The sequence below is a fragment of the Vidua macroura genome, chromosome Z (genome assembly GCF_024509145.1).
Source record: "Vidua macroura isolate BioBank_ID:100142 chromosome Z, ASM2450914v1, whole genome shotgun sequence".
Lineage (NCBI taxonomy): Eukaryota > Metazoa > Chordata > Aves > Passeriformes > Viduidae > Vidua > Vidua macroura.
This window is the reverse complement of record NC_071611.1, coordinates 64,978,243-65,002,114: the sequence shown is the minus strand read 5'-3', so window position 1 is coordinate 65,002,114 and position 23,872 is coordinate 64,978,243. Positions and strand designations below refer to the sequence as shown.

At 39.5% G+C, this 23,872-nt stretch overlaps 1 protein-coding gene across 1 annotated transcript in view; it reads left to right on the top strand.

Moving 5' to 3' along the window:
* Window positions 1-23,872, top strand: part of MEGF10 (multiple EGF like domains 10) — an 83,295-nt gene that overhangs the window by 29,348 nt on the left and 30,075 nt on the right. Inside the window, 7 exon segments of the mRNA XM_054004141.1 lie at window positions 10,178-10,401; window positions 10,403-10,425; window positions 10,913-11,033; window positions 12,896-13,032; window positions 15,369-15,581; window positions 20,970-21,144; window positions 21,965-22,085. Coding sequence (XP_053860116.1) covers window positions 10,178-10,401; window positions 10,403-10,425; window positions 10,913-11,033; window positions 12,896-13,032; window positions 15,369-15,581; window positions 20,970-21,144; window positions 21,965-22,085 — 1,014 coding nt within the window.

Genomic DNA, 23,872 nt, shown 5'->3' with positions numbered 1-23,872 from the left:
TTTTTAATACTATTTTATATATATATAGCAAGTTATTAATTCAGTTGTAATTATGCATATTGCCCTACTGTAATATTGTCCATCAAATAGACATTTTCATTACTTAAATGACAGGTGGACCCATATTTGAAAGACAGGCCATTGTCTTTGTAAAGCAGAGGTTCAGGGATTTTATGGCTGCTGACGACCAGATAAAATGCCCTGACTGAAAAGGAGATACTATCCTCAAAGAGTGAGGTATTAGGCCAATTTCCAGATGTAGCTGTCTGTTCATTTTCATGGACTCACGCATATTGGAAGGTACTGTTCTACTTAGGGACCAAATATTTTGTAAAACTGCAAAACTAAACATTTACTTCCAAATTGCTGTCCTATCTCTAGTGGAATTGTTTATTCTCCTTATAAAGGAATTTTATCTGCAAGTGTCTGAGAACAGATTTAATCCTGTTACAGCATCAGTCCATCTGCCAGCCCCCGAGACTGATTTTTATCTGTTGTTTCTCAGGAGGGAATAAATTTTTTGGGTGACTCCCATTTCCTTTTGTAGCAAATATTACCTCCTTACTGCTATGACTCCTTGCCAATTCCTGAATGGTTAGTGTCTGCTCTCAGTTTAGGGAGAGGAGGCCTAAGGTTTGACCAGAGTGCTGAGCCTGTCTTTTTTCAGTGCTCAATTTTAACTTGGAGTATCTGCTCCTCACCACATCCTCTGCCTTTCTGGAAAAAAAATTACATCCCAGCTGACCAGGAGACAGGATTGGATCTATTCTTCAGCAAGAAAAACCTGAGTTGTGGCTAGGAGTTTTGTTAATTAAATGTTTCCTTGGGGAACATTTCCTGCACAAGGTGTAATTTTTCTTCAGGTATTTTCTTTTTATTTAAAGGAAATAGAGTGTATTAGGCAGTGTTTGCTTGCAGTGAAAGAAAGTCAGTGTGAGGTGGATCAAGAAGGTGATGATAATGTAGATATATCTGAGAGGAAACACCTCTTAGATGAAGAGATCATTCCTTTGCAGAACATCGCATTCTGGTGGAAGAGATGACAGTCATGGAAAACAATTTATTTTAATACAGATTTATTGACTGAATACGATAGTCAAGACAAAGGAGGGGACAGAAGATGTGTTGAGTGAGAGAAGCAAGTGAATCAGCACAATCCATAAGCTGTCAGTTCCCCTTTGAGGAAATACTTGTGAATTCCAGGAATAGAAGTTGGACAGTTCTGGGCTAGGGACAAGTGCAATATTAACAAAAGTGCGCAGAGTGCTAAATATAGGTTAAACAAACAGATTTTATTGAAGAACAAACAAACTGACACAACTTTTCCCTCCCAAACTGAATTACTGTTTTGTCAAATTTTTAACTGTCATGTGTCAGATTGGGTTGTTTTTATGAATGCTTTTTAGTACAGGTTGAGAATAAAATAGTCTTCTGTAGAAGTTGTGCTAATAGTTGAATTATGTGCTAATGTCTGTGTAGATGTGGAGATGATCAAACCCTACTGTACATTTGTAGTTTATGTTTTCTGCCTGTTTTCTGCTCACACTCCTACAACAGTACTTTATATCTATTTATAAATGTTATTTATTTATATTATTTATATATATGTATGATATTATTTATATTTATATTATTATCTATATTATAATGGATAATACATGAATCTGATTGTCAGTTTTGAGTGAGTGTGCAGTTCAGTGGGTGTCCTGTCCACAACCAGGACATCCACTTTGTTTTTCTTCTCATGCCTAGAGTCCGCAGATAATTCCTTCAAAATCAATAGGACACTTTCTGGATAAGCTGGAGCAGAGGCAAAAATCAATATTACACTGACTTGTCTGAAATGGTTATAGCCTTGTGATCCCCCCCAGTTGGCATGAGTGGTAAAGCAAAAAAATGAAGTGATATGTCTTTGGTTTATTACCAAAGCATGGTTAAGATTGTTTGTGAAAATGGGAGTGGGATTCTTCCATTTTTATTGTGCTGAAGTAATCTTGAGATTTGTTTGAATCACTGGGTTTTAATTTGTAATTTGATTCTGTTGCTGATTAGCAGAGCTTTATTGGGACTATAGTCTGAAGTCATGGGAGTAGAAAAAGTGGCACAAAGACATAATTTGTCTCCAGGGTTTTGTAAAGCATGAGAGGAAAATTGGATTTTTTTCCTTAATACATTAAGCTGCAGGTCTAAGCCTTGCACCTCAGAGAAACCTTTACCTTTAAATGGGCTTATTAAGGTAACTTTTAAACTACAATAGCTCTGCTACTATCAGATTTCCTTCACAGCCATGGGTGTTTTGTAAAGTTCGCAAATTCCATGAAAATCTTGCTGTTTTCTTCGTGGGATTTGGCAGATGCAGGCCATGGCAGAAACTGGATCCCTTGGCACTGCTGTGTGTGAGACACTCACGTGAGCCACGAGCAGTGCCAGCTTCCCATTGCAGCCCTGGATTTCCTTTAACCCTGCAGAGGTGGGTGGATCTGTGACTTTTCCAGTGAAACAGCCCCCGTTGAACCTGCCTGGAACCACCTTGCACACTCTGATGGCATAGAGTCCTCCCAAACTGAGATTTTTCTGGGCCAGGGTATTGCTTTAATTTTTTTTTTTTTTTTTTTTTTTTTGACTAATGCAGCTTGAAAGATATGCTTAGGGAGTTAGCTCATCCCTGAGTTTTCCAGGCCATCCAGCAGGAATAAGTTCTGGTTTCAGCCACATCCTTGCATTAGGAAGGCTTAGTTTCCAGAACTGGGGAGCTGGTAAACACACAGGTAAAACTGCAGAGTGTCCTGGCAGATAGCTATTTTACTTCTATGGAAGATGTAGAGAAATAGCTTATTCAAGTAATGTAGAACTGCCCCCAGCCCAGCTCCTGAACAAAAGTGCTAGCAGATTATAAACAATCTTGAATTTAACCTGTTCGTATTTAATGTGCCTTCCCTACGTTCACCACCCGTAATTCTTCTGTAATTATTGCTGCTGTAACTTGCCTGACTGACCTCTCCTCAGTTTTTCCAGCTGAACACTTCACTTTCCCCTCTAACCATGAGGAATGTCTTTGAGTTGAGAAACTAACCCACCAGTAAGTCATATGAGGTGCAAATAGGAAAAACAGATATTAATGGAAGTTGCCATCACCTTCATTTTTAACAGTCACTGCAGTGTCACTATAGTAGGTGGCATCAAAACTTCCAGGGCTCCATAGCACCTCTGCTTTCCTAGAGGTTCAGTACAATTATGCATTTGAAATAATAAAATCCTTATGTTTAGTATATATTGGTGCTATGAATGATTTTGGTTTGGAAGTCCTAGGGAAATTAATAGATTTTATGGCCATGCATCAGAATTATGCTTAATTACAGTCTGTAAGCAAAAGTAGAAACAAAAAAATCACTTTCTACAAAACAGAGTTATTAAATTTACTTATGTTGAGATTTACTTAAAGGAAGGCATTCCAGTAAATTGTGATAGTTTTATTGCTTTGTAAAATTTTTCTGGACCAGAGAAACTTTTCATTTCTGCTTTTCACCATTTTGGAAACCCAGTAATTTGTACTGTTTGCCTAAGCTGATTTTTTGACTAGGGTCTGTGTTGTTTTTTTTTTCCCCTACTAACAATGCTTAAGTATTTTTTGTGCTGATTTAATTTCAATCTGCCTTATATATTGGCAGGCTTATACGTTTTCAGTGGCTCACTTAGTAGGTTTTCAAGGATGTGAAAGATACCATTTGTGGCCAATTAAAGAAAAACAATTAAGATGACCTTCAAGTCATTGGAAAAAAAAAAAAGCTAATTTATGGTTCTACAAGGATATCTGTGCAAAATCAGGGTCATGGAAAGGATGTGCTGCAAACAGGTTCTTAAAATTTTTCCTATAATAATAATGATTTTTAACAGGTTTTATCTCAGTAGCATGATAAAATGAACACCAACAACCATCTGTGTGTGTTTTTCCTTATCAATTATCCATCCTTGTGTTCTGCTGTCCAAAGCACTTTAAAGAGTCTTGGAAATTTATGGCATGTGAAAGGCATATAGTTCCAGTCTTTCATAAGATCTGAAAAACACATTTTCATTGTTCTTCCACTTCACGGATCAAAAGGCTTTTATAAAGTAAACAAGAAAAAACCCTGAATTAAGTTTAAGCTTAGTGTTTTGAATAAAAATCCTTTCTTATACACAAAACAAAAAGTAAGAATGAAAAATGGGCCACAGGGTAAAAGCCCTACAGTATAACAAATGCAATCAGATAGAAACAAAAGACTGAAAGAAAATTCCAGATGCAATAGAAATGGCATTCTGAAAAAAAAAAAAAATTCCATGCATTTTTGTGTCTGGGATGTAGGTAAAGTGGTCTTTTACTAAAAGACATTGGTATTTTATAATTATTATGAGTGATTCTCTGAAGGAAAAAAAGGGGTTTTTATTAATATGCATGTGCCATTTTCATAGCATTTTGAGATGACTAGAACAGAGCAAAATTTTAAAAAAATACATAGAGAATAATCCATGGCTTTATTAAATAATACTTTGAAGGTTTCTACAGGATGTTTTTATCCTAGTTTTCAGAGTAGCTGGCTTTGTTTCCTGGGTTTTTTGACTCATCTCTGAAGTTTCTGTTTGCCATGTTCTACATTTGCTGTCCAGACTGACAGAGAGGCTGATGTCACATGGGGCTTAATGCATCTTGTCAAATTTAAAACACACTTTGAGTATTTATAGTTTTCACAATCAGCAGGAATTTACTTTTACTTGGTTTAAGTTCCAGTTAGGAGAATTATTATCTATTTCCTATCCTGCAGAAATATCCTAAGGGAAACAAGTTCAATCCGTTTAGATCTGCAGATGGAAATAGCAGAGAGTAGTTTCAAGAACACTCTCTAAACTTTCTAGTAGGTGTGATAACATCCATGTTTTTGTCATTTTTTTGCTGAGAGCATCAATGGATTTCTCTTCTGTTGACTCTTCGAAGTCACACCTTGGGGCATGTTCAGGGATTAGCAATCTTGTTTGTAGTAACAAGACTGTCAGTGGAGTATTCCTTTGGATAAATCAAAGTTTCCTCAATATTGTCCTTTTCTTATTCACACTGTCTATGGTTAGGGAAAGGGGGAGGGGGAGGGGGAGGGGGAGGGGGAGGGGGAGGGGGGAGGGGGGAGGGGGAGGGGGAGGGGAGGGAAAGGAAAGGAAAGGAAAGGAAAGGAAAGGAAAGGAAAGGAAAGGAAAGGAAAGGAAAGGAAAGGAAAGGAAAGGAAAGGAAAGGAAAGGAAAGGAAAGGAAAGGAAAGGAAAGGAAAGGAAAGGAAAGGAAAGGAAAGGAAAGGAAAGGAAAGGAAAGGAAAGGAAAGGAAAGGAAAGGAAAGGAAAGGAAAGGAAAGGAAAGGAAAGGAAAGGAAAGGAAAGGAAAGGAAAGGGGAAAGGGGAAAGGGGGAAAGGGGAAAGGAAAGAGGAAAGGGGAAAGGAAAGGATGGGATGTTGAAGCTATGGGCAGCTTCAGTTTGTTCTACATGCTGAAGGAAGGGAAATCACCTTTCACTTACTAAAGGCTGTAGTTGGAACTTTCTGAAGAAACTGTGTTGGGAGTTTTGCAGGCTGGGAGATAGGAATATGTGCCTTTGCCAGTGTTAGGTTATTTTAAATTTATACTTCACAATATTGCATTCCAAAGGAGGGAGTATTTACTCCCTGCTGTCTGTGGTAGGGAATTTTGTTTTCAGTTTTTCTAAAAGACCATAAAAATACAAAAGCCTAATGAAACGATAAGAATCTCCTCTGTTTTCAAACAGTGATAGGTATTTCCAGGAACACACTGCAATGTGTCTTGCAGAAAGATGGGTAAGATAGACTAAAATCTCATTGAGTTGTCTTGGTGCTACATATGAGACACCTGCAAGAAACTGACAGCAAGGATTGTAAATCTTAGTTTTGCTGTACTTCTTCTCCCTCCCCAAAGAAGGAGAAGAAGTGATCTTTAAAAATAGCATTGCAATAAACAATGTCTGGATTGAGTATGAAGTTATAAGGGAAATTGTGGCATAGTTAAAAGGTAGTTGCAAGTTAGAGTTTCTAAAGAAGTTTTTCTTCTGAGCTGTTCTTTGGTTTTATCTGATAGCGTTATTTGCTTCTTATTATAGGTCAGCTTTTAGAGAAGTGCAGAATTTTAGGTGATCGAGGTGGGTTTATCAGGAATAAACTGGGACTTGTTTGCATTTTTTTTTTTTTGTTGTTGCCCTTTAATGAAATCAACATTTTAAAAAGGTGGGGAAAAACCTTACAAACGTGTGACCATATTTAGTTAAAAGTGCTTTTTGTCTATAAAGAACAATAAAGCAGTTGCCAAATTCTACCCATGTATTCCAGATTGTTAGGAAAAATAATTTAAAAAATAAATTAAAATATTGGGGCTCCAACCACCCCAGTTTATAAATCACAAAAACCATTTGCATAAAACCACCTTTAGCCCAGCACAATGACAATGTGCATTACAGTTATTTTACAAGGAAATCTTATGCTATACAAGAGAACTTTACATCTTCAAAGATGCTACAAAAGGCCCCAGATTGGTAGCAGTTTCCATCAGAGGTTTCCGTTTCTTCTCAAAGTTGGTTCTTTTACCATTGAATCCTTAAGCTTCTCCCTGTTTCTCGAGACACTTGACCCTCAGTGTCAGCAAGAATTTTTATCATGGTAGACCTGCATAGTCTTAGAGATTCTTACCATAATGCTCATGTTAAACAGAATTTATGCAATGCAGTGCTCTTATTCCAAAGGGGAATTCCTGCTTTTGCTCAATAAAGCAGAGAGCAAAGTTCTCCTTCCTCTGTGTGTGGCATTGTGTGATGTGCACCGTGCATACTGTGGTGACAAAAAAGATACTCCAAGATGAATAATAAAAGGAAAATATTATAAGAAGATGTGACATTAATACCACAGTGTTAAAAGTGGTGTTTATGTGTATTTTATTTTTTCCCCAACAGCATAAGGTGAAGGCAGAAAGGACCCTGTGAATCTCATACAAAAGCTGACAGGGATACTAACTAATTCTTCTGTTTTAAAACATAAAAAAACCTGTGGGTGAATATAACATGTGTGAAAGGCCATGAGGGCCTTTTGTAAATAAGGTGTTCTGTGTAAGACAGAACAAAAATAAGCCAGTTCTCTAGGATCAGCACAGAAAATTAATACTGGTTTACTGACTGGGTTTGGCACCTCAGAGTGATTCAGACTTTGCAGGAGTGATTGGGGCTGACATGCACCATCCTTGTGCTGAAATAACTCTGAACATTCTCATGTTTCTATGCATTGCTCCCTTTTCCCCTTGTCCTGAGAGAGATGGTATAGCAGCTCTGGATCTGTTCAGAAAATCAGTGTATGAGGATTTTGAAGGCAGGCACCTTCAAAAGCTTGTGGTGTGTGCCCCATGCATGTGGCTGTGACCTTGGGTGCAGGGAGCACAGCTCTTCTCATTAAACTCCTGCTGACACTGTAACGTGGCAGTAGTTCATCAGCCCCAAGAATATCCCATTCCACCAAATCAGCAGATGGTGTGAGACTTCCAGCCCAGCTTTCTCAGTGTTTGAATTCCAGAAATTGTCTGATGTATTAATTGTGTAAAAGTAATCCAAACTCACCACAGGAAATATTTCTACCCTTTGCCTTCTTTTCTAGTAGTAAACTGAGCATCCATTTCTGATAAATCACTCTGATTTCCTATGGAGAATTTTATTGATGATCAGTCAGGGGAAATAGAGGTAAAATACATGATTTATCCATCTTGTTCAGTCTTATTATTTTTCCCCCTTAATCCTCCACAGTTCTGCCCATAAGTCCATCTTGTTCAGTATTACTATTTTTTCCCCCTTAATCCTGCATATTTCTCCACTGTTCTGCCCATAAATCACAGGTGGATGGAAGGCTGGTGACAGACCACGTGTGAAGGGTTGTGGCAAAACTGCACTGTGCTGGGGGCCACCACTGGAATGCAAGGAAAGATTGCCAAAGTTAATATTTGTTACTCACCCGATCATTGCTGGGAGAATGGTCCTGAGGCTGGATGTTTGCAGCCACAGGATGTGCTTTTATTTTAATGATTTCCTGCAAACATAGGGGAAGGTCATGCCAGGAAACTAATTAATGGTAATTACACTGGGCAGTGCATCCTGCCCAAATGAGGCTGGATGCTGGGATGCAGTGGCAGATGCTTGGTAGGAGCAGTTTCTGGGCCCTGTGGCTCTCAGGCTCATTGCACTGGGTCTTCAGGAAGTTGCAGGAATGTTGCTGCCTGCACCAAATACCCCATTCCCAGCAGCTGGTAAAAGAACACAAACTCTCACCAACCAATCAAGAATAAATTTCTTACTAGTTTCTGTCTTTGTAGCAAGGGCATATTCTGGCTGCTTCCATCCTTGCCTGACCTCTGCACTGGAACAGATGTGGTGTGGCAATCAGTCTGAATTCTCCTGCTTATCAGACGTGTCTGGACAGGGATTTTTGGGTTTTGGTTGGTTTTTTGAAAAATTATTATTACTTGTTTGATTTATTAATTAATTATATATTTCCATGAGGAATGGCAAAAATTGAAACTGTCTGAAATGAAGAAGACTTTCATCTGAATGCAGACTAATGTGTTAAAAAAAAAATATAAAAATTAGGGGTTTCTGCTCTGTCATGATAGAACACGTGACTGTCTCAGGCATCTTGACAGACCATACATGTATTTTTTATACACAAACTTGCTAGTTTCCTAACTGGTTGAGCAGGAGGATAACACCATTCTACTCATGCAGACATGTTGAAAATGTTTAAAGTTATCATGGCAAAAGGCAATTTAAGAGATACAGTGTGCTGTAGGCAGCAGTGTGTTACAGAACTGTTGTGGGCCTGTTCTTTTTCCATAACAAACCCCACACATCTTTAAAGACAGAGGCCAATAATAAGATGGGCAGTTGTTCTTACAGCCCAGCAGGCTGCGTGTTTATAATACATAACACTACTTTCTGTTGCTCTCTGTTTTATTGTGTGTAAGTGCTCACAGTATCTCCATTTATGGATGCATGTTCTAGTGACCTATACTGGGAGGGAAAAAAAAAACCCAACCTTAAGGAGTAGATTCTTGAAAAGACCCTAATTCCTTTTTATTTGTGTAGCCTGGGTGAACAGCTCTTACAGCTGAATAATTCCTACCCTGAGGAGCATTCTTGAATTACTTTGCATTAGTCTAGGAAAGTGTGGCTGTTCTCTGCCTGGCTTTTTTGCCCCAGGAAAAGACTGGGAGAACAATGGTTGTCAGTCTCCAAGAGGAGAGCATGGGCTTACAGTCACTGCAATTGAGGCTTTCCCATTGTGCTGCTGTTATCAACAGAACACAAAAATAAAATCAGATCATTTGACCATATGATTAACACATTCCTGTTGAACTCCAGGTGACCCTAATCTTCTGGCTCTTTACAGAACTCCTGTGTTTCTTAGGATAAAATTTCTTCCTTAACATCGAGTTCTTCTTTTGATGCTGAAATACCCTCTGAATGGTTTGCTTGTAGGGCTTTAATGGGATGCATTGGGGCAGACAAGAAAAGATGGATTTGAATGATCGGAAAGACGCAATGGATAACCAAATTTGTAACATCCAGATGAAGTTTAACCACATAGTTGTTAATTTCCTATTGCTTGGTGAAGTGCTTCTTGTGTTTTCTTTTGCTCTATCAGTATATTGCAAGATTGCAAAGGAAATATTTGCAATTACGTGAAAATAGGAATTCTTTGATTTGACCAAAATCATAAGTCTACACTGACCAAGCTTTGCAACTTCCTTGTGGGATTCAGAGAGTTGTTGGTGGATTTAGATTACATTTTTTTTAAGTTAGTAAGACTTTCCTCTGTAAAGGGAAACTAATGGTTTGATGGTGGAGAGTTACAATGAAGAGTTTTGAGAATTAAGAGATTTGAACTCGCGTGTAATTTTCAGCCTCGTGTTTTATAATGTTGGCTTTTCTCAAGAATAATCAATTTCATAAATCACATAAATGAAGTCTGATCTGCCTGCTACGATCCTTAAGGACCAAGGAGGAATAACTATTTCCATTTCATAACTTTGTTCTTGCTGCTGCATGGCTGGCTCGCAGCACCTCCACTGCTGTAACCACAAAAACTCCTCTAAAACTTTTCTCCCTCTGCCCGTCCAGCCTGCGACAGCGACCACTGGGGACCCCACTGCAGCAGCCGCTGCCAGTGCAAGAATGGGGCCCTGTGCAACCCCATCACTGGGGCCTGCCACTGCTCTGCAGGCTTCAAGGGCTGGCGCTGCGAGGAGCGCTGTGACCCTGGCTCCTACGGCAACGACTGCCACCAGAAGTGCCAGTGCCAGAACAGAGCCACCTGCGACCACGTCACCGGCGAGTGCAGGTGTCCCCCCCGGATACACCGGCGCCTTGTAAGCAGTGGCTGTGTTGTTTTTTGGGGGTGGCAGGGTTTTGAAGAGTTTAGATGGACTTCCATTCTGAGCTAGCAGGTTTGGGCAAATCTGTGTTGCAGGGTGTATTTGGACGTGCGGCCAAGAGAAAAAAAAGCCTTGACCCAGAGGGGTAAAAACGCACAAAAAGGAGCAGCAGAGGGTTCTTTGTGGCCGTCACAGCCTGGCCACAGGTTTGGGAAATGGCATTGAAACATGGAGTTGTTTGGCCTTGATCATTCCAGAGCTGTGTCAGCAGCAGTGAATGAACGCCAAAGTGCGTGTAAAGAGGGGCCTTGGGAAGGAGTAATTCCTAGAATGCCAGGTCTGTTTCCTTGGGGCGCATCTCTCTGCGTCTCACTGCTCTGTGCTCCACACTTTTGGCTGGAAGAGCTGATGATGATAGCACTGGAAACAAAGCTGGGGCCTGTGGTAATGGGTGTCTGTGCTGTCCCCACCCTGTGCACAGCTGTGAGGACCTGTGTCCCCCCGGGAAGCACGGCCCACAGTGTGAGGAGAGGTGCCCATGCCAGAACGGAGGCGTCTGTCACCACATCACCGGGGAGTGCTCCTGCCCGCCAGGATGGATGGTAAAAAATGCTCTCTGAAACCCCCCACAACCCCCCCAAAACTTCCATATTTGTACATCTTGACAGGGTTAAAAAAAAACAGGGTAGCAAATGAGGATAGCAAATGTGGTCTGCTTGTAGCCAGGAGTAATGAGAAACATATTTTAGCATAAGGGACTGAAATAAAATGTTTGCGAAACCATCTGTTACTGAAAATGCTCCAGTTCTGCACTGCCTTTTTAACTGTATCAGATTCTGGGAAGCAAAAGACATGAGTTGTGCTGTGACAAGGCAATATCCTTTAGGTCTTGCCTGGGACTCATTGGTTTCTGTGTGTAGGTTGATGTTATAAAGAGATGACACCATTTTGTTTATTAATAGTGGGTTTGTGCCTGTTTTTGTATGTCCAGTATGCATGAAAAAAAGCCCAAAACCTTTTCCTAGTGTGTTCACTGTTGGGGAGGAGATGGGACATCAGGTCTTTGACATTATCTTTAGGCTTCCTTCCCTTTTATCAGAGGGTAGGGAATTAAGACTCGACCTTGGAGCTGCAAATTACCTTCCCTTGCTATCAGGCTGCCTGCTCTGAGTTGGCAAATAATGCAGTTGGAAGGTGATCAAGGCCCAGATAAATTCTTTAAATGCATTTGCTGATAATATTGATAATGAACATTTGATAATATTTTCCATTTAAATGTTTCTTTCATGTGAAAAAATCACATGTACTGATAATTTAATTACCTTGTGATTCTACTGTATTATATTATACTGTGAATAACCTGTGGCAGAGGCCAGTTTTTCACCAACTAGAGAGCATGCTATAAAATACAATCTCTGGTTGTGAGGTTGTGTAGCACACCTGACTACCTAGCTTGGAATATGGCCATTTTTACTTTTTGTTGCATTTCATGCTAGAAGAGCAAAATTATTGGTCATGGAATACAGATGTTTGCTTAAATTCTTGACTCCGTTTATCTGCCTAAACACAGCCACTAAAAATGAGATAGAGCACATGAAGCAGTGAGGGAAACTTATACTAGTATGTATGTTAACTAATACATGACTATTTAAACCTTTGACTAATTTTCCATTCCAAGTAATTATTTAAGCATAAGTTTTCATTTTAGAACTTTCAGTTTTGTGTTTTGTCAGTGTAATATTTTATTTTTGCTTTTCCTGTGACAGAGGTTTAAGGTAGCCAGGTGCAAATTCTGCAGTGTCTTATATTAGATGAAATACCTGGATGTCTTTTGTCTGATTAAATGCCTGTAAATAACTTTTTCTTGAAATGGCTTCTTAAAAGTCTCAGGTTCTGATGTTTCCCTCACCACCCAGATGCAATTAATTCCAAGGATGTAAAAGGCGGTGCAGAAACTCAAAACCCATTGAAAGGAGCAATCATGCTACTTAAGCTTTTAGGATGTGCTGCTTTAAGAGAAATTGCAAACAGCTTTTACAGTCTTCAAAAAAAAAAACCCCAACTTACCATGAAGTAGAATAATTGGGGCATTAGAGCAGCTGCTGATTCTTATACCTCTATTCACTGGAGGGCATTCCTGAGTATATTGATATATAGTACTCCCGGTAAATAAATTGGGAAGACCTTGACATCAGTTAGTCTTATATGTGTAAGTGTTTTCACAGGTGCTTAGAGAGAGTGTTTTTTCATGAGTGTTTTACCTCCAACACACAAATTCTAGAAGATTATTCCTCCAGTGCTGGAACATGCCCTATGTTTAAAGCTGGAGAAGGGTTTGGCATTTCCAAGATCAGCACTGGGAGAGTAATACAAGATGTCCTTGATCTTCCCTCATTTCTTCCTTGTCCATTCAGTCCATTCAAGCTGCAGTCCCAACTCTAAGACTTCTCTTCTGCACTCCCAGGGCATGGTCTGTGGTCAGCCTTGTCCTGAGGGTCGTTATGGGAAGAACTGCTCCCAAGAGTGCCAGTGCCACAACGGAGGCACCTGTGACTTGGCGACGGGCCACTGCCACTGCAGCCCAGGCTACACAGGGGAACGGTAAGGAAAACCCATTCCTGCCAGGCTGCTGAGCCTGGAGGGCTCTGCTACAACAGAGGAACTTCAGAAGCTGGTAGAAGGAGCAGTGGAAGTATCTGAGATATGATCAAAAATGCTGTTTTAGATGGTGAAATGTTTGCCGTGTCACTCAGCTGGTGCTGGGTGGCAAGCTGAAAATCCATGTGAAAGAGCACTTGCTGTGAAGGAACTGCTGGGTTTCACTGTTTCCCTACTGTACTCTGGCACTTCTCATGAGTCTTCCTCCCTTGGAATGTCTTGCAGAATGGTGCAGCCTGGGCTGTGGTGGAGGGCTGAGGAGGGAGGCTCGTGGGTTTGTGCAGATGTCTGGCACTCACTGCAGCAAGGGAGGCTCGTTCAATCTCTCTTCAAAGGCTGCAGGCTGGAGAGTTGTCTCCTAAAAATGCTCCACTCAAATGAAATGAAAAATTTCATTTTCTGATGGCTGTAAGTCAGCTTTGGCAGATTGGAAAGATAGTAGACTGAAACATCATTTTTGAAGGCAGTGGAAAGCGATGAAAGAACATTTTCCTGCATGTCTTTTAAGCAGCACGCAACTAATTTTCAGGAGTCAGCAGCAGCCTGATCACTGAGGTCAGTCCAGGGGATCCCTGCCAGCAGCTGTGGATATTGTAACCATGTGCACTGCCCACACCAGTGTTCACAGGACGTGGGAAGTGCTCTGCCAGACATAATGTGGAAAAAGACCTCACAAAGAAGAGAAGTAATTAGCCCAGTGCCATTTGCATGCCAAAGTTATATTTGTGTCTGTGAAGAAACACTGCAGAAGGTGGTAGATGCATTTAAACAGACAAAGAAAGGGGCTTCAGGGAAAATCAAAGGAGTAACCACAGAAGTGTTTACACACTGCCCTGCACTGGTGTTTTTAAAAGTAATTAATTTTTTCATATTGTTAATAGTTTAAATCTGACTTTCATCTGAAATGCCTTACAGTTTGCAGCATTTTGATCACTTTGGCAGATCTGAGCCTCCTTCTTTTCCTGCAAAAGAGGCTGTATTTTCAATTCTTTCATTTGTTGAGATGGTTCCAAGGGCAGGAAGGAGTCAGCGGCAAGGCTGTAGACCTGGTCCTTATGTCAGAGAACTGTGGGTGCACTGTCTGAGGTAGCCCATGCACACCACCTCCAAAGATATGGTTTTTGCAAGTTAAATTAAAAAAAAAAAATTAAAGGTTAAATTTTGTCTGGTTTGGCTGGGGTTCCTGGTTGTCATTTGAGGAAAATTCTTTCACAGCTTTATTTGTATAACTTCATCAAGAAACATTGATACAGGGTAATTAACTCTATTATTATGCTGTTAGGTCTACTATTATTCTACACCTCAGGAGAAAATAAGATTTTATTGATAAAAAGTTAGGACAGAGTTACAAATACCTTGAAACTTCTGGGTATCAGCATCAGATTGAGAAAAATGCTGTAGAAGCATGAGACAAACATGTCTACCCATTTTACTTCACTCAGAGGGCTTTGCTAATTTCTGTTACATTTTGCAGTGTATTGTATCATTTCTCTTTGAAATTCTCATGTAATGAACCAGTAGTCATACCTGAAAACAAACCAAAACAAAAAAGCCAAATCTAAAAGATAAACAGAATAAAAAAAAAGGAAGAAATAAAAAGAGATAAAATCATTAATAATGTGTTATATTATCAAGTAGTATTTTTTTACAACCTGTAACTTGACTTGCATTTAGAATTTAACAATTCCTATTCAGAACACAGGAAAGGCAAAGCTGAAAAACATCAAACTCATAAGACATAGCCAAATGAAATTGCTATCCAGAAAATAATCAGTTAATGAGTTGCAATTTTGAGAAGCAGGATACTGAAATTTTATTTTCTAGTAGTCAGGTTAAAGATACAGACTGATCTTTAGGTTAAACAATGTATTACATCTATGAAAAATTAAGGATATTAATCTGTTGGCTAAAGTGTCTGCCTTCTCAAAACTCACAATGAGAGAGGAAAAGTTTGGTGAAGAAGTCTCTTTCTTAAGATATATTTTCCTTAAGCAGCAACAAAAATCATTGCTACTTTCCCCTGTGGGTTAAACTCAAATCTTTACTGATTTTCATTTTCATCTGTCAGAAAAATTAGATGAAAAGAATGGGTTTGAGCTCCTGGTTTTTTTTCCAAGTTACAGAGATTTTTGCTCTTATTTAAGGGGTGTTTTTGACCAATAGAAGACATTCCTCATAAACCAGATTTCCTTTAAACCTCCAGAAACTGTCATTTATGGGTAATAGAACTATTTTTTGTTTGTTTTTTTTGTTTTGTTTTTTTTTTTTTAACCTCACAGATGCCAGGATGAGTGCCCAGTGGGAAGCTATGGGCTGCTTTGTGCAGAGACCTGCAAGTGTGTGAATGGTGGGAAGTGCTACCACATCAATGGTGCCTGCCTCTGTGAGCCAGGCTACACCGGGCCGCACTGTGAAACCAGGCTCTGCCCCGAAGGAATTTATGGCCTCAAGTGTGATAAAAAGTGTCCCTGCCACATGCCCAACACCTGGAGGTAGGCTTTGCACCCTCTACCCTGCTTTGTTTTTCCTAAATAGAACACAGAAACCCAAATATAACCTGAAAAGGGGTATTTCCTGATTTTTCTAATACTTTCGTGCAGACTGAAGCAGCTGAAGACTTGTAAGTATTTGGTATTCTCTGACTGCAATGAGGAAGAAGATACCAACCCAAAAGATGCTTTGAATTTTACTTGCAACCATATTTGATCATAATATTAATGGCTGGGTTTGGTCTCTAACCCATGAAATAAATATTAAGACAAAGTGTGACCTTTATCCATGTTTGCCACCTGAATAAACATTATATTGTTCACTGTGACTGCATAAAGTCAGTGCACATTGGGCTGCCTCTTACATACTCTGGTTTCCTGTAGATGAGAAATAACTGAATTGAAATCAATGGATGTATAAAGTCTTCTGATTAGGGCATGAGAAGCTTGGACATTTCTCTCAGTCTCTCTCTTTATATAAGAACTTCTGTGGGTGACTTATTTTAGTACAAAATTTCAAAGGCCCTACCTATTGTAAATCTGGGTTTGAAAAGTACCTTTTTTGTCATTTAAGTGCTTTTTTGAGTGAGCAGGTAAAATACAATCCCTGGAAATCAAATGAAAATAGTTTTCCCATTAGCTTAGCTTTTACACATCTCTCCTTATTCAGGAAATGATAAGCCCTGTTTTTTGAGTTTTTGTGGATTTTGTCAGCATTTCAGCACATCGTTAAGAAAATGTAAAAAGTAGTTATTTTCAGACAGAGTTTCATTTGTGAGGGAGGGATGTCAGATGTCAGTTGAGGCGAGCCAGCATATTTATGGAAAAATTGTGGACAGCTTTCTTTTGTTACAAAACAGTTCTTCTGATTAGATACTGTGGTCATTGTGCATTCACTTACACTTAATTGCATTGCTAATAACAGTACCTTGGAGAAGGGTTGTGAGGACAATCTAAATTTTTGCTGTTGAAGGTAGCTGTGAGGGGAATATTCAGGAACTAGTGAGTGTCACACAGAATGCTGCTCTACGTTAATATAAGAGGCACTTTTTCTCATAGGCAAAATAAAAGCCTTTCGTCAGAATTTAGCAGTGATGTTAAATCCATGCATGGAAATAGCTACTCTGTTAATTCTTAGTGAAAAATTATTTTGTGTTTTGTTGGAGTTGTCCAACAAAACACAAAATAATTTGGTTTGTTGACAAACTGTGTGACAACAACCTGAATTCTTTTCCCCTTCCAGTCATATACTTTTACAGTTGTGTACTTGCACTTCTGCTCGTCCCATTTGCCTGAAATACATCAAAAAATACAGTTATTTTGATGTAAAATCAAGCAATTTATTATTTGGGCACAGTGTGTTCAGGCACCATAATGCAGGGCCCTCCAGCTCTCAAATTAGGCTAGCACACCAAACACTACTGTGTTATGACTTATGGTTAGCTACTTCCCTACAGAAAATATGTCTGCAGACTGTTGCAGCAGCCTGCTGCTGCACTGTATACCATTTCTAATATTACAGGGATTACTTCTGATTCATGTTCCACACAGCTGCTCCTTCATTTATACCACTGGAAGAGACAGCTCGTGGTCAAGTCACATCACAAATGTTCACAAGTAGACAACAGCATTTGGCTGGTCTTTTTTTTTTTTTTTTTGGACATTTCCCCCCCATGAATGAGAAATCCAAAGGCACTTAAGAGCCCTGAAGGTGCTGGAGCATGTTTGCCAGAGCATCATGATGTGTGAAGAAAACAAATATTTTCATTGCTTCACAAGTGAATTTAGCATATATGTAAGATCCTTCCCCTTGGGCCAGGATATGCCCAAGACCATAAATAGCGGGAATCAGGGTAATGATGTAGAAGACAAAACTTCCTGTGGGCACTTGAGGCTTTTGAGAATCTATTGAGAATATTTTTGGAAGTTGTGTCTGGTTGTCCTTGCTTCTTGATGTCAGTCAGCCATGAGGCAACTCTTTAATCATGACAGGGAATACCCTCAACCCTCTCTTGCCTGCCACAGGCACTGCACTAATTCATTTAGCAGCAAAGTAATCTCAGGGCATGCAAAAAAAAGGGGTGGAATTCATTCTGCAAATAATCTTTGTGTGTCTGTAGGTCTGGGGCTCTGTTTTGGGGGCCCTTGATACTGTGACAGCTTTTTTCATCTGGGTGTCACTGGTTTAGATATCATCAAAGAGGAGCTATTGGTAGGCTTAGAGCTATAGGTTATTAGCATTAATTAATACAGAAATAATCTAAAGGTTAATTTAAAAAATTCTTAGCTCCAAAAAATACTGCTCTAAAGAAAGTGTTACATAAGTTGCAGAATACAACTATATTTTTACTCATTTTCTTCACATACTTCTCCACATACATAGTTGAAAAATGCACATTCTTTGTTTTTTATTACTGTTTTATGATTGACAAAAATTGCATCAAAACAGCTCAGACAATAATTCATTATTTGCATTTTGGGTAGGCTAAGCTGTAGGGATTTTGATGCTGCTGTTGGTTGATGGCAGCTCCTGGAGAAGAAAGGCAAGCCCTTCCTTGCTCTTGGTTGTACCAGAAGCCTTTATTAAATCCTTTGTAGAGCATAAAAATAGCAATACTTGAGAGATTTTCATCTGTTTGAGTGGCCCACCAGAGGACAGCAACAGGTAAAAACCTTCTTGTATCAACAGCCTTGGTGCAGTTCAGCCTGCAAGATTTATTCATTACATGAGCACTAGTGGTTTTTTTTTCCCTTGTCTCATGCTCTTTTCTGAGATACCTGTGTAGGATTGATTGCAGTTGTATTGGTGGAATTCATGTTTGGTTCATGTAGTTTGGTTCTGTTTTTAAAATAAAGATGAAGGCCTTTCAATTTTCCATTTTTCTAATTGGCCTTTATGTACAGTTACAAGAGCTTTTAATGGAAATTTTGTATTTATTCATGTTTATGTTTATATTTATTCTTTAGGATGCTAAACAACTTGGTTGGATACTCTAAAAGCAAAACATGTAGATGAAGCATATAAAAATCATTCTTTTCACCTAAGTCCTTCAAAAACGTAATATGAACTCTCCACAGTAATTCTTTTTGTCTCTGTACAGAGTAGGGTTGCATTTCCAGCAAGTGTGAACAGGCAACCAGGAATAAAAGAGGATATACTGCCAGTATCTCTCAGCATCTCTTTATATCCCTACCTTAATATTTAAACATTATTGCCAATTAAGATAACTGCATGAGAACCCATCAAAAACCTGCAGAAGTGCTTTGTCTTCCTACATCTAATTACAAATCACAGAATACTAATTTTAGCGTCAATCAATACTGAGGGCAAGGGCACCTCAGTGGCACTCACTGGGGGGCACGGAATATCAATGCCTCTGCCTCATATCCAGTGCTTCCTCATGCGTGTGGGCTCCCCCTCTCCTGGAAGGGGGAGAAAAATAAAGAAAAAACCCAACAACAAACCACACTTCCAATCAGGAATTTACAGGATTCCGTGAACGCTGGGATTTTTGTCATAAAGTGCCAGTGCTGCTGAATTTATGTTATGAATATATTCTGGTTCTTATCCTAACAACTATCTAGTTGTGGATTATTTTTTTTTTAATTTTCCCTGCTCTGTGTTGTTCCACTGATGAGAACACAGTGGTCCTACAGGATTTTAGGACAGGAGACAGACCTGATTATCTTGCTGCATCATGTGTCTTCATAATTTTGCCTGTGTTTTATATGAGAATAGCTCCATTTCATCTTGTTTCATGGCTGGTATGCACATAACTAACAAATAACCAGGGCTGTTCAGTATGAACACCATGAGTTTTGAACCATTTCTGCAGGAAAAGGCCTTTCCTCTCACTTTATGTCAACACTGTCAAAGGTATTTTAATATTCTGAAGACCCACGAATTTTTATGGTGCCACAGCATGTGCATTAAATATGCAGAAAGCAGAATACATAGTGATGTTCCAACTTTCACAATCCATGCCTTCCCTGATTAGCAATGGTTGTTTTCAGCAATTTTAAACTCTTACTTGGACAAGCCCAGCCCTCAAGTCCAAAGGCAGTTATAACTAATGTCGTGTTCCTATGTTACACTGCAACTCTTTCAAAGATTGCTGTTGGAATTGGTAATGTTGCAGCACCTGAAAGTGCAGCAGGTATTTTTTCAGACTTTCAAATGTTCATAAAAATACTCAGTTTCCAATACACCCTAATACACAAAGTCAGCAAGTCTTGCAAAACCAGGCTCTTTTCATGGATCATTTAATTTGTCTGGAGGAGGGCTTTTTTTTTGTTTTTTTGTCCTTCCAGCACTCTTAAAGGAGCTTCACTTCAATCAGTGGGAGGCAAATATCTCCAAACAGTCTTCCCATTGTAAATATATTGGATTTGGATACTAAGGCTTTCCTTTGGTGAGAATTAAGCAAATGCTTTGTCTGCCAGAGTGCTACAGAGCACCCCATTGTGTCCCCTCTCCCAGCCTATATGTCCTTGCACAGCTGATGATGTCCATTTGTTACGAGGCAGCAGCTGCCTACATGGCCCTTGAATGAAACTGCTGTTCCAGGTATAGAGGCAGTTGCTCTGCCACCAGGTATGGCCAGCAGAGAGGGGAGATACTCCCCAAAAGGTCACTGCTCTCATGCTATAGCTGGCTTCTACCCAGTGCTGATGGTTTTGTACCATTCCCTGAAAGATTCCAGTTATTCTCTTCCAAACTAATTTAATGAAGAGAACGTTCTTGCTTTGCTGATGGCATGCTATGTTGTTATTTCCTGTTAGATGCCATGTTATTTTTCTTTTATCATGTTTCTCAGATAATATGCTGCTGAGCTTCTGCAGGGTTATGAAAATGATCCTGTTAGAGTGGGAATCTAACAACAAATTTGGAGAATGTAGTGGTTTCATCCTCTTAGTATTTATATCTGTGGATATCTGTCCTATGGTAAAAACTGTGTTTCACCAAGGTTTCTGTTCAAATAGAGAAAAACTATACCCCTTCATTTCTTTCCATGTCCTCCCAAAATGTCTGTATGTTGTATAATTTTACATTTCCTATCTTAATTGGAACATTTTTTATATAAATACACCAAATTGTGTTGTGAGAAGTAAAATCATTTCATCCAAGGCCCTTCATGCAACCCATCTGCAACAGGGAGGGTTTGGGGTGGGTTTTTTTGGGTTTATTTGTTTGTTTGGGTTTTTGGAGGGTTTTTTGGGTTGTTTAGGGTTTTTTGTTTGTTTGTTAGTTGTGTTTTTTTGGGGGCTTTTTTTTGCTTTTTGGTTTTGGTATTTTTTTTTTTTTTTTAAGTCTTGCGGAAAGAAAATAATATTTATGCCATGTTTAGTCCTGAATTACTGAGTTAACATTTCATCCCCCACCCCTGGCAGCTGTCACCCCATGTCTGGGGAATGCTCCTGCAAGCCAGGCTGGTCTGGGCTGTACTGCAACGAGACATGTTCCCCGGGCTTCTACGGGGAGTCGTGTCAGCAGATCTGCAGCTGCCAGAATGGGGCTGACTGCGACAGTGTCACTGGGAAGTGCACCTGTGCCCCTGGATTTAAGGTAAAAGAGGTCTCACTTTCACAGTTCCACAGTTTTTGGCCCCAGTTGTGCAACAAATTCTTCAGGGTGCCACCTCGTCCCTTCTCCGCAGCAGTAAAAGGGCAGTGAGTGTGTTTGGGTAGCACTGCTTGTGCTGTAGGACCCTGAAAAATCAACATTTCTGATGGGTTCTCACTGCTAAAATAAAGGCATTTTTAGAAGGAGAAGTTACTTGCTTTAAAAGATGTTGGTAAGAATGAGGGCGTGCTGGTGAGGTGTAAGTAAAGGGAGGAATGATGGGTTTCAGTCATCAACTCCTCACACTTCATCCACAGAAACTCCAGCCAAAAGCACTTCTTTTTATACTTCAGGACAGATTATTCTTCAACTTTTACACACACTTGCTGTTACACGTGCTTTGGATGATAATCTATCATTTTACAGTATGACTGTTCTTGTGAAAGTAATAACTGAAAACATCAGCCAAATTAGCTCTTAAAAATATTTTACATACCCACATAATTTACCATTAGACTGCTTTCTTACTGTGTTTTGACTTCATAATGAGCTTCTTTATTACTGTCCACCGATCCACCTGTTCTAACCAGGTGTTATGTGACCTGAGCTCTCAGAGCAAATCACAGAAAACCAATACTTACTTAAAAAGACTTAAAAATACTTCAACAATATGAAGATGTCCCTCTCTCCTAAATTAAAGATCATTTACTGACAGCCTAGGACATGCATGGGCTGTATTTTTTCTGGCTTTTGTATCACTTGAGTCAGTTGTATTGTCTGAGCCTCCTCAGATGGTTTTTAGACTGTTTTTTTTATAATTCAGGGTGCATCTTGTGGTACCCCTTGTCTCCCTGGGACATATGGAGTGAACTGCTCCTCCGTGTGCAGCTGCAAAAACGGAGCCACCTGTTCACCTGTGGATGGCTCTTGTGCCTGCAAAGCAGGTAAGTGTCTTCTCAGATGGATTTTATTTCCCTGTAACCATAAAATGAAACTGGGTTTTTGAAGTAGAGAAGAGGAAACTTAATGAGAAGCAGACACTTGATGCTTCTGCTGCTCTGGGAGGTGAAAACAAGGAAAAGATGTTCTCAGGGAAGAAAACATGTTCTCAGCTCTGTCAGGAGATCCTTTATGTGATGTCAGCGTTCCTAATCAAAATCATACAGAATCCCAGAACAGTTTGGTTGGAATTACATAACTTTTGTATTATTTTTTTTAATTAGTGGTTTTCATTAACTTTTAAATTTGTTTTTAATTAATCATAACCCGTATGTTGACTATAAGCAGTGTCTTAGTTTTTAATCACTTCTAGCCACAATTTAGCAAAGTTTGTCATAAGCAGCTATTGTAGGAATACTTGGTAAAAGTTACTGAAACTTCAAGTTTTCATTAGCTAATTTTGATAAGCTTCAGTGAACAAAGCCTGGGGGAGTGAGAGAGAGAGATGAGTTGTTTAAAATCAATACAAGAAGTGCAGAATTTATGGGCTACAAAGACATTTTGCAGAAACCAGAAGATGAGGAAGACAGCAAGATAACAAAGACTCCATGTACGTGTGTTGGAAACTCTCTACCTGTCGAAAAGATAATAAAAAGAGTAAAAAATACAGATTAATTAGCCTGAGAAGTGAGGAATCAATTACCAATAGAGGATAGAATGCTACGTAATGAAAGAGAATTACATAATTTAGAACCAGTGAATAATAATCTCTTTGTTTGCTAAAAATGGATAAATAAGTGAAAAAGTTTCATGTCTGCCTTTCTGTGGAGGCCAGAATTTTGTCAGAGACACACACACACAGACCCTGACCAGAAATAAACGAATGCCTGACTTGCTGACACAGAAAAGACAGAGGGATTTATTTATACCTAGGATTTTGGAGGATTTGGTAACAGTTTGGGTTGGAAGGAACCTTAAAGACCATTTTGTTCCACCCCCTGCCATGTCAGGGACACCTTCCACTATCCCAGGCTGCTCCAAGCCCCAGTGTCCAACCTGGCCTTGGGCACTGCCAGGGATCCAGGGGCAGCCACAGCTGCTCTGGGCACTGCCCACCCTCCCTGGGAACAATTCCTGATTGCCAATCTCCCATCTAAATAGAATTTGCTAGACAAATAGCCACTAAATTTTTCAGGGACTTATGCTGTTAAATCAGTTGTGCAGCAGATGTGGAACTTCTACTCTTTCCAGAGAGAGTGGGGCTAATTTAACACTGTTCAGGTAGATACTGCAAAGCAGCTAGGTCGTGCGGATAAAAATATTCCTTGGGCAATGCAGAATCCTAGCTTCCTAGGATTCTGCATTGCATTGTACCCCATGCAATTTTAATCATACTACAGTGAATGAGGACATCAAAAAGTAAATTAAACTGAACCTAGGTACTTGCCATGTAAACAAAGGAAGATTATAAATCTTGGGAAGACAGTTGAGGGAAAGTGTCTCAATTTCCTAGGCAAATTACAAAAAATATGTTTTTTCCTGAAATGACCCCTAAATTTGAAGTCATCAATGAAGCACGAGGCAGCCTGATTTCTGTGCATGTGTTTTGCATAGCCTATAGATCCATCTCAGTGCAGAATTATTTTTCCCTCCACTTACTGTAAACAAGGTACAAAATTAGAAACTTGGCCTGTGTCACTGGTGATGATATTATGTGATTGACTCCCTCACACTGCTCCTCTTGAATCTGATCACATTTTAAAAAATCTATTCACATCCCTGTCTATCCAGT